This window comes from Hippocampus comes, unplaced genomic scaffold (assembly GCF_001891065.2).
Source record: "Hippocampus comes isolate QL1 unplaced genomic scaffold, H_comes_QL1_v1.1 scaffold9, whole genome shotgun sequence".
Lineage (NCBI taxonomy): Eukaryota > Metazoa > Chordata > Actinopteri > Syngnathiformes > Syngnathidae > Hippocampus > Hippocampus comes.
Genome location: NW_017805275.1, coordinates 5,701,087 through 5,712,664, shown reverse-complemented (window position 1 = coordinate 5,712,664; position 11,578 = coordinate 5,701,087). Strand labels below are relative to the sequence as shown.

The 11,578-nt window shown below is 40.7% G+C and overlaps 1 protein-coding gene across 1 annotated transcript in view; it reads right to left on the bottom strand.

The window, feature by feature from the left end:
- The window catches only part of LOC109515782 (caspase recruitment domain-containing protein 8-like), a 14,513-nt gene extending 5,707 nt beyond the window's left edge, over positions 1-8,806 (bottom strand). The window contains exons 1-9 of the mRNA XM_019869787.1: positions 8,488-8,806; positions 6,559-6,801; positions 4,611-4,857; positions 3,549-3,588; positions 3,294-3,388; positions 1,236-1,453; positions 895-1,157; positions 656-784; positions 203-332 (exon numbers count right to left, since the gene is read on the bottom strand). Of these exons, the coding sequence (XP_019725346.1) occupies positions 203-332; positions 656-784; positions 895-1,157; positions 1,236-1,453; positions 3,294-3,388; positions 3,549-3,588; positions 4,611-4,857; positions 6,559-6,763 (1,327 nt within the window). The 5' untranslated portion in view covers positions 6,764-6,801; positions 8,488-8,806. The remainder of the gene's footprint in view (positions 1-202; positions 333-655; positions 785-894; positions 1,158-1,235; positions 1,454-3,293; positions 3,389-3,548; positions 3,589-4,610; positions 4,858-6,558; positions 6,802-8,487) is intronic.
- Between the last annotated feature and the right edge of the window lie 2,772 nt (positions 8,807-11,578).

Genomic DNA, 11,578 nt, shown 5'->3' with positions numbered 1-11,578 from the left:
TTTTTTTTTTTAAGTCCGCAAACAACAGCGAGTCACATAGAGCAACATAGAGCAACATATAGAGTACTGTACTCCATGTATATGAATTATTTATTTATCTATTATGAATATGTTTGAAAAAATCCGCGATGCACTGAAGCCGCGATAAATGAACCGCGAAATAGCGAGGGATCACTGTATTTAAAAAATGATCAGCACGCACATTGTCGAATTATACAGCTCCACACTATTCTAGTTGCATTTTCAAGTGTGAGAGTGAATGAAGGCCCTGGTCGTTCAATGAACACCTCAAAGAAATTCGGATCCCGAGTTTCATATTTGAACCTAAAATCCTGTGAGAGAAATACAAAAGAATTCCGAGTTAAAGAAACAAAAACAACCATTCAAGTCAAGTGAAAATATCAGCACTGTTGACCATTTCAGGTGCCTGTACAATTTGCAGAGTGTTTTCTTGATAAACATGGGCCACCAAAGTTGTCTGTGTGAGGGAACAAAGGGCCTCAAAACAGGGAGTACAGTTTGTTCACAGTGGTGGTTTGTTCACAGTGACAAAATGTATGGCAGTGAGGTACATGGTGTGAGGCTTGTAGAGGAGACCTTTGGAAGCCGACCTATGAATTGTGTTGAGTTCCTGTAAAAGGCAGTTAAGTCATACCTTCGGGGTTATTGCTGAATCGTCACCATGGGTTTTGAGGTTGAATTGGGCATCCAGTTCCAAGGTCCCTTGGGGGTAAGGCTTCTCAATCCTTTCATAACCTTGCTTTTCTGCCTTCTTTTGTAGTTCCTGTGATGGAGAAGCACACGATAGTAACAAAGACGCTCCATCTTCAAAAGTTGAAACAAGAAAATTTTGACGACAGCAGTTACACCTGTGCCATCCAAAGACATAATTACCGCTTCCAGAGCAGAGTCGCTCGGTATCAGATAAACATGCAGTGTGAGGAATGTTTTCTTGGTCCTGTATATCAACACTTTGCACTCCAAAAACACCGGGAAGCCAGCCCAGCGCCAAAACCGGAGAAGTGGTCCGTTTTCAGAGAAATCTGTATGCGGTAGCTTGACATGGGATGGCGTGACGTCGGACACGTTTTCCACACTAACTCCATCAATATGTGAATGCAGAACTGCAAACTTCTCCAATATTGTAGGATCAACAGCTGCACAAGAGAAAATGCACCATTGCTAATTTGCACACCACCAGACAAAGTCTTTTCATTGCATCCATCCTCTCTTACTTGTGCAGATACAGTGTGGCAGATAGACCTCATCAAACTGCCCATCATTAACTGTGATGTCCAGTAGGGGGCCTGCAGCCATGTACTGGAGGGCCTCCGTTGTGTCCTTGTGATCACACCATTGGCCAAAGCGGTACTGAAAACTCAAAGGCGAATCCTTACAAATCCAGCGCAGACCCGAGACACGGCACTCAAATTTACCTGGTACGCAGCAGAAGCTGGTGGGACAGACACCAGGTTAATATGGTTAACGAAAATGAATGGAATAACAAAAACTACAATTGACAAAACATAAGGAAAACAAAAGAAGAGTGTTGACAAGAGCATTACTCAAAGTACACTTACATCGAAAAAACTAACTCAAAATAACTTCAATACAGTCATCACTCGCTATAACACGGTTCATCTGTCACGGCTTCGCTGTTTCACAGAATTTAAATTTTTTTTTTTTTTACAGTGCATTGTGTTCTGCGTCCTGATTGACCAAGGGACTGTCAGCTCGCCTTATCGCCATACAGCTCGCCAAATTTTCGATATGACAAAATCCACAATGTCGACGAAACGTTCTGTACACTATTTCAAAAAACTGTCAATTGTTTGTAAGAAAATGTTTACATCCATACATCCATCCATCCATACACACAGTATATATATTTTTTTATGCTTGGGCCTTGTTCATGTATAAACAAACAGTACCTATCACAACTGGGATAAATTTCAGCTAAATAAGCCACAAGCATTTTTATTCTATCCATCTAATTCAATCTAACATAATTTGCTACATGGTAGATGCGTTTTAAGGCTATGTACATAAAAGTTTAACATATAAAAACAAAGCCCAAACAGCCTGTGTTTGATGAATTTTTACTGCATGTTTTGATGCATCTCACTTAAGAAGCAGTATTTTGCACATCACTCTTATTGCATTTCGAAGTCTGCAGTCTGTGATATTTGACTGGTGGATAATTGTTCATCTGCTTGTTATTTTTTTTTAAATGATACGTTTTGTTTTTATTTCATAATGAATAGGATGACCATTTTTCAATCTCACACCCAAGAAAGAAAAACTACCGGTAATAAAGCAAACAAAATGTAAGAACGTTACCGACATTTTTGTAGAAAGTATGTCTCTAGTTGTGTGCATGTTTCGTAATGTGAACCGTCTCAGCATACATAAGCAGAGAGATTTGACCACCATCGCTCTGTGCGTAACTCATTGCGATAGTTAATAGTTTTTTTGAAAATTCATTCATTTTCCGAACTGCTTTATCCTCACTAGCGTCGCGGGGGGTGCTGGAGCCTATCCCAGCCGTCTTCGGGCAGTAGGCGGGGGACACCCTGAACTGGTTGCCAGCCAATCGCAGGGCACACAGAGACGAACAACCATTCGCACTCACACTCACACCGAGGGACAATTTGGAGTGTTCAATCAGCCTGCCATGCATCTTTTTGGAATGTGTGAGCAAACCGGAGGACCCGGAGTAAAAAACCCACGCAAGCACGGGGAGAACATGCAAACTCCACACAGGGAGGCCAGAGCTGGAATTGAACCCGGTACCTCTGCACTGTGAAGTCGACGTGCAGCTAACCACTCGACGACCAGGCCGCCCTTTTTTAAAAATTATTAATTTTTTAAAACCCTTAATTAGACGTCAGAATAATTTACAGGTTACGGTTGGCTATATACAGCCCCAACCCCGCCCCCCCCAAAAAAAAATGGTCTTTTCCCTGCGGAAGCAAACTGTTGTGTGTTTAGCCGCCAGCCAGAATTTCACAAATGCTTCTTCCGATCACAATTCTAACAGCGGCTGACTTCACATCATTAACGCAGCAAAAAACACAAGTTTCCCTGCATTGGTTTGTGTGTGTGTGTGTGTGTGTGTGTGTGTGTGTGTGTGTGTGTGTGTGTGTGTGTGTGTGTATGTGTGTTTAAAAAAAAGAAGAGAGAAAATAGACAAAAGAAAAACATCTGAAGAATATTGTTTTACAATCTATCGACTGGAACAGGTTAATTTGTTTCCTTCAGCGTCCAAGGAGAGTACTGAAAACAAGTTTCACCTGTACCACGTACAGCCACCAACATGGCTCATTTCCGGCTCAAGTATAGACCATTGATCCTCGGCAACTGTTACAATTCCAGTAAGCCAATCCGCCTGGGTAAAGGAATGAAAAATCAAATTGTGATGATGTGATTTAGATTAGACTTAATTTTCATGGAATCAAATTTGTTAACAATTTCATTGTTATTTTTGGGATCCTGTCAAGAATCAAAATAAGGGAAGACAATCAACATTTGGTCGAAGATGTACGTACTGTGAACATTTCAAAGTGTTTGGATGATGGATCAGTTTCCCTGAAAGAATAGAAGAAAAACTTACAAACTCATACTATGGTATGTAAAAAATTGTGTTTGGTGTGTATGCCCTTGTAGATTTAAGATTTTCACTGCATATCTCAAACAACTTATTCTGCCGTTGGAGGACATGAGGGCAGTGTGGGGTGTGCATATGACTGTGATGTACCGTCCATTGTGTCGAGTATATATGAGTATATATCGTCCGGTACGGTATGTATTGTCCAATGTATGTGGTGTAGCGTATGTGTATGTATTGTTCAATGCATGTAGCAGCAAGGAGGGCATGTCCTCCGAGACAAGTTTCTCCTATGGGAGACCAAATAAAAAGTCAAATCAAATGACAAAAGTCTGAGCTTCTGATACAACCTTTAGCAGCACCTCTGAGCATAGCATGGGCCCTGCTAAATGGTCAGCATCACACATGTCTGATCGCAACAAGGTCAATGCAATACAGCCAACTTCATGGTGATACTCCCCTAGTAAAATGTGGCATAATTTGGACTGGGTCCGTGTATATCAGAGTGGAATAAACTCCCAAGTGGGGTGTTTTGGTAGTGCGGTTAGCTAACTACCAAGAGATAGACTATACCACCTACACACAATAGGAATCTTCCCTGGATGCCAAAGTTCATAAAGAAGTAAATTCACAAGCGAGGAAGTGACAACGCAGATGAAACTGTCGCTTGTCTGCTGACTGAACCTTGTTCAATAAGTCTTCTGAAAACAGATTGTGACACACACACGCTTGCCCTTTGAAAGCTGTTACTGGTGCATTCCACTCAAGTGTTCTTGTCTGTGCACAGGAAAAATGTGTGGATTCATAATAAGTGTGCAATAAACCGATAAATTGTGTTTGTGTGTGTTTGGCATATGCACATGTAAATTCCTGGAAATAAAAACGGAATTAATGTTCTCCTGTCTTACATGTGAAACGCAAATCTTTTACGTCTAAAGCAAAATCAAGGAATTGGCCTCACACATTCACATCCCAAAAACCTTTCACTGGTTTAAAGACTTACATTTTCCTGAATACTGTGTCAAGTGCTTGTGGCTCCCGTTCCTCAAGGACGCTGTAGAAGATCCGTTTTTGTTCCACAGATTTCAGATTATCAATGACCTTTGACATCTTCTCCTGAGGGCTGTGGATGGCTTTGATCTCATCACTTACAGCAACTCCCCACCTCATATTGAGAACCTTTATTAGAGCGTCAACATCTCTCACCAGGTCAACCAGCATGTCTTTGTATTGCTCAACAAGGCAGTGCCCTGTGGAAAGGAGGGGAATCGGTTGACACATCCCAGTTTGTTATGAATATTGTGTTCATAGCAGTAGCAGTAGTAGGTAGGATTGGCTTGATTCCCTTCGACCTGTAGGTACTTGTTTACTGTGATATGTGAGATGTGGTTGTCTTTAAACTGTTACTGTTTTTGTTTTTTTGCTACATGATACCCTCTGTAGTCTGTTTTGACCTCCTGGATGAATTGTCAATACATTCTTGAGTAATTTTTTGCTGGGCGACCACTTATCACGTTCTGGACCGAACCGAATAATGTTTTTGGATTCCAGAAATGCAGGCTCAGACAAAGTGCGAAAACATAAATATTGAATGACAGAAAAGTGCACTGACAAAGTAAAAACCCAAATCGCTGATCACAACGACCTAGGAGAAACCACGCATAAACAAAAGCGCTTGCAAAAGGCAAGGTAATCGGGAACACCAAGAATGAAACGAAACATCAAGATAATGCGAAACCAAAGCTCAAGAGCAATAAGAAAAAATAAAAATACCAGAGAAAGTAGATTCTATGAATAACGAGAGCTAATATGGAGAGTATCGAGAGGTCTCGAAAACAATGCTTGAAGCACTACAGCAAGGAAGATTAATAATCTGACAAGAGACTAGGCAGTTTGGCAGTCCTTAAATTAAATACATGGCAGGCTTGATTGGTAAATGCATAACAGGTGCGCCTACGATAGGGAAACGCCCTTCACTCCAGCTGGGGCTGAAAACAAAACAAAACAAAACAAAACAAAACAAACAGACAGACATGGCACCACTTGGACCACAATGGTTCCCAGTTTTCTCCATTTGTAGATGTGCACTCAGTGAGGCTCGACTGAGTCCCGAACCTTGGAAACGACTTTGTATCCTTTTCCAAACTGATAGATTTCAACCACTTTCCCGATTGTTCTTAGATTTCTTTGGATTAAGGCATTATGCTGAACGTTTCTTTTTGAGACATTGTAGACCCTTTCATTTTGTCTAAAAATGTACTATTTAAGTGATTTCTTGATTCAACAGATTTGACAATTGTCAGGCCTGGGTGTGGCCAATGAAATGGAACTCTTTCTAAACAGTGGTTAATCACACTTAACACACGGTTGACAGGGTTGGGGTTATAATAAATTGGATTTAAAAAATCAATCATAATTTACAACCTCAAATTGGTTAAATAATCCGAAACATTTTGCTGTGATGAATATGCAACGAGAACTCAGGAAAGAAGCACAGTCAAACCTCGTTTTCCGAACGTCTCGGTTCTCGACCAATTCGGTTTTCGACCAAAAATTTCGAGTTTTTTATGCCTCGGATGACGAACAAAGTCCGGTTCTTGAACAAACTGAACGCACTTGAATGCACCATTTGACTCCTCTCGCCTTCCTTACACGAGGAAGTGACGCTTCCTCGGGTAGACAAGGAAGTGACGCTTCCTCGTGTTGCTTTCCATTGTGAGCAGACGTGTTCAGTAAACATTTTTATTTTAAAAAGAGCGTGATTTCGGTTTTCAAACAATTTCGGTTTTCGAACAGCCTTCAGGACCGGATTATGGATGAAAACCGAGGTTTGACTGTATATACACAGAACTAGGTATAATAAACATGTCACACCTGAAAAGGACAAATTGTAAATTGTCTGGTTGATAAATATAGGCATATGAAAGTCACGATGGAAAGCTACAACTCACCGAAAAGTCGAGGCTCGAAACACCTCAAGTAATACAGCATCTTCTTACTTGCTTCTGGACCTTTCAGGTGGACTACATGATTCAGATGGAACACCATACTTCTGATATCAGAGTTCAAAGAGAATACTATATTTCTTTCCTCAGGACTCAAGACGTAATCAATTTCAAGTTTAACCATCAGCCGAAATAAAAGACTCTGTGTCATAAACTCTGGTGGCCCTGGAAGCGGCAACCAAGAGGAATCTGAAAAACAATGCAGACCAAAAAAAGTCAGGTCAAGAGAACATACAGAACTCTCATTCCCACGTGCCCATTAAGGGCCTCTAATTTACAGAACAACTGCACTTTTTTATGGTTGTGGACGAAAAAGATTATGTCAACAATAACTTCTCACAACTATCCCCACATAAAAAAAATTACTGTCAAAACACCACCAACATTAAAATACAGTCGTTAAGTAGGATAAAAATGAGTGGAGTGGCCTGGAGTGGGCCAGCTGTCAGTCCTAGAAAATACCCGATGGGCCGCTTGGGGATGCTATTTTGGCCCATGGGTTCGTTTCAAAATCAGCAAATAAAGTCTTTTTGGTAGGCCAAGCCAGGACCAGAGTGACTAAATTGGAGCGGCATGAATATCCCCGTTTGGTTGGCCTGCTTTATGGATTCTTTAGGCCGCTATTCTGTGCAGAATGGATGACACAAGCACTCGCTCAGTCAGTGTCTCTCTTTGGTGAGTAAATGTTTCGAGTATTTGCAAGAAAGCACAGCTAGAGTATGGCTGGAGCGGACGGCGGAACAAGAACAGTGCAGACACACACACAATCTCTATTTCTCACTCATTCACTTATTCAAATTGATGTACAGTGGTACCTCTACTTACGAACGTCTCTTCATATGAAAATTTCAAGTTACGAAACGCCTCAACAGGAAAATATTGCCTCTTGTTACGAAAGAAATGTCAAGATATGAAAGGTAAAAAATACAGTATGGTCTATTACTCGCAGCTCCGAGTTTCCTGAACGCAACATACCTGTAGCTGCTCTGCCATTGGCTATTACCTAGCATCTTCCTGGCATCCCATTGGCTAAGAGGGACCTCTACCAAATGTGTCGATGTGCGTGGATAGATCGGGATGTGTCTATGCAGCATCCTCGTCATTCACCTCTCCGGCCATGAGGTGCTCCGATCGTTTTACGTAAATGTGAATCACCCAGAAAAAGTGTTCACCGGTCGGGCCCACTATGCTGATGTGACCCTTGGAAATTTTCTAAGGATTGTTAAAAGCCGACAAAAGCAAACGTCCTTGGATCAGTTCTTTACAAAATTTCAGGTAAAAACCACTTCTGAGAGAGAACATGAATTAAAGAGGGCAAAAAACGATGAGGACGCAGTTAAAAATTAAATGATGATCATTTTTATTCTTTACGCTATTCTTTGTTTTTTACATAATGCACAACTCTCAATTATTGTGCAATAATCTAATTGTAACATGTATTTATTACATTTTTGATGCATTTTTATGCTTGAGAAAACATTTATGTCTGAATTTTGCAGGTCTTGGAACGGATTAGGGCATTTACATAGAAAACACGTCTCTACTTACAAAGTTTTCAAGTTAAGAAATTTCTTCCAGAACCAATTAATTTCGTCAGTAGAGGTACCACTGTACTAAGATAGAGAAATTAATTTTAATTAATTAATTCCTCAGACTGACAACATCTGCACTGTTTAATAACAATTACTTGTAAGGAAAGGAATCTGAAAAAAAAGCACAGACCTCAACAATGACCTTCACACTTGTCATGGGGAGAAATGGGTTTCAAATTGTTTGTTGACACAAAATGTGGATTAAGAAAAGCTGAACTCCTTTCTCCATAATTATCTTGAATACTAGCTCAGCTAAAGTAATTGAAAACAGAACAAGACTTACTGCTGGCGCTGCTGGGGCCACTGTCGCCACTGAGGCCACTGCCGCCGCTGGCGCCCGCGCCTAAAAATATGCAGTTTCAAATTTACAGATGTTCTTTTAATACTGGGTTATTTTATCTTTATTATGAATTCAAGCAGTTACAGGAAGACAAATTCTTTGTGTATGAACAGTAGTTGTAATAGTTGTGGTAATAATAGTAGTAGTAGTAATACTGCATGAACAGCGGTGTAAATAATAGCAATCATTGCTCACTTACCCTCCAAAAATTAACAACCTCCAATTTATATAGTTGTTTATTGATTATGTTATTAATACAATAAAATCCATCAAAATCATTAAAAAAACAACAACTCAAAGTAAACATGATAAAATGTTTATTTTCTTGATTTAAATAGTACTGGTATTTGACCCGCTCCAAAAAACACAAGTTGCTACTTGGTGGAGACACCCTTCCTACCAAGCACAGAGATGAGACGTCTCTTATCGTTGGTCACGACCTCTGCACTTGAGGGTGACGGGGGGTCACTCCTGTCCCATCCCACTCTCACAGAAAAATAATCCCATCCCATCTCACCCCATCCCGCACCATAGTTAAAATGAAAATAAATAAAATTCTGTCCTGTCCTACTCTTGGCGAAAATCCATTTTGGAGGGCAGCTAAATTGAAGAAAAAAATAAATAAATGACTGGATAATCCTAATCCCATTTGCTCTCGTGAATTTTTTAATCCTGGACCATCCCAATACCATGAGTTTAGGTAAAGTTGTTCGTGGGAATCCTGCAAGATTCCCATGACTTTGACACAACTCCTGAGGGACTGTGGCTCACTCTTCATTCGAGAGACCTGCCCTAAGGAGAACCCATGGGCCACATTTGGCCTACCTTCAGTCTCTAATTGGCCCTCACAGAGACCATGAAGTTGAAATAAAATAGTCTGTGCTTTTATTTTGGAAGGTTTGCTGTTATTTTAGAAAGAGCTTTGATTTTGTCTGTGGTGTTTTCTACTTAGCAAGGTTTTCTTCAAAATTTGGTGACTTTTCCGACCTCTTTAACAACAATTTTTCCAAAAAAGACACGAGCAAAATGACAACAGTGGTCCTCATGTTAGCAACAACCTTATTTCCTCCATAGTTGAGGGAAGAGGGCCAAAGGAATATGGCCTGATAATATCCATTCATCCATCCATTTTCCGATCCGCCTATCCTCACAAGGGTCGCGGGGGGTGCTGGAGCCTATCCCAGCCGTCTTCGGGCAGTAGACGGGGGACACCCTGAACCGGTTACCAGCCAATCGCAGGGCACACAGAGACGAACAAACATCTGCGCTCACACTCACACCTAGGGACAATTTCGAGTGTTCAATCATCCTGCCATCCATGTTCTTGGAATGTGGGAGGAAACCGGAGTACCCGGAGAAAACCCACACAGGCCCGGGGAGAACATGCAAACTCCACACAGGAAGGCCAGAGCTGGAATTGAACCCGGTACCTCTGCACTGTGAGGTTGACACGCTAACCACTGGACCACCAGGTCGCCCGGCCTGATAATAATGGATGCAAATATGAAGTTGCAAAGACCCTTCACATCGGGTGTTTTGGAATGTGTCAAGATGCAATTTTAATGAGGGCTTATAATTGTTCAAATGTGTATTTCCGAATTACAACAAAATCTACCATAAACATGGCATTTTACTGAAACAAGCCAATATGCTTTTTTTCAGTTTATTAAAAGTGAGAGAGATGTTCAAATAAAAAGACAACAACAAATAAAAAGAAAGCAACGGCCAGCACACCAGAGTTAGATGGGGGAGCTATTCCTTCATCTTTAAAGAGTTTATGAATTGAAAGTTTACTTTTCAAAAGTTGCCAGATGGTTCCACTGACAAGACCAAAGTTACCTGTATGTTTTGCAGTCGTAAACTGAGCTATCATCATAGCACATCGACTCTAAAAGACTTAATGGCCAAGCACACAGCTGATGTGAGTACTCCGCCCCCTCGTCTAAGACAGACAGCTATGGATAATTTCAAACCGAAGAAAATGGATAACACGACGAAGAACACATTTGCTGAAGCTATAGCTAAATGTATGGTTACTGCATGCAAGCCTGTCAACATTGTCCACAGCTAGACTCAAGCTGAAATCATTCGCATTGTCTAACGACTCCACTACGGATTGCCAGCGAGAGCCTCCATTACAAGCTATGTACAGACATTGTACGTAGTGGAGAAGGCTAAGGTACACCAAGCGGGAGAAGACACTGTTTCGGGAGAGAAATAAGAGACTAGGTTGATGAGCCTCTGGTGAATAAAGAGCAGGTAGCCTGTTGAGTACGATGTATGCCACAGACACGATTGTGACTTGTTTGGAACTATTTTGTGTAGAAGGTTACCGTGTTCCGTGTCCATATAAATAAAGGGGATGCGGCTTCTCTGTGTTCGTCTGACAGTGACGGTGCGCCTCGGCATGTCGAGAGTTCAGCGGTGCAGTGGTAGCGACCACACTGAAAATAAAACATCTCCAGTGTTGTGCCTCGAAACAAGTGTAGTCATCCGAAATGATGTCTACACAAAACCATAGAGAGACTTTCGCGCAAGAAGGACCAACAGAATCAACATAGCCTGACTGCTGTGTTCAAAGCAAACTTGAGAAAAACGAAGTATGCAACCATGGCTTAAATCCACTATAGGCTGAGTACTAGTTTACCTTATATGTGCACTTTATAATTTTATATTGCTCTGTTTTGATTCCCTAAAAAGAGCTGTTAAGGGAGCTGTTGTGTGACAAAATATTTTTTTCACTGTTGTTGATGGACAGTAATATTGTGTGAGTGATTATGTGTGAATAACTGCTCCAAGTGAAAAATGTTCATGTAAAATTGAAAATCGAAATTGTTTCAGTAAATATTTGTATTTTGCACAAACTGATCCATGGTTCCATGTTGATGAGAGCATTAAAAAAGGAAAAAATAGGACAAAAAAAATATAAAAGGAAATTTAGAAAAGATAAAAAATGTGAGTAATCACGATTAATTGTGAGTTAATTATGACAGTTGCGTTTTTAATCACGATTAAATATTTTAATCGTTTGACA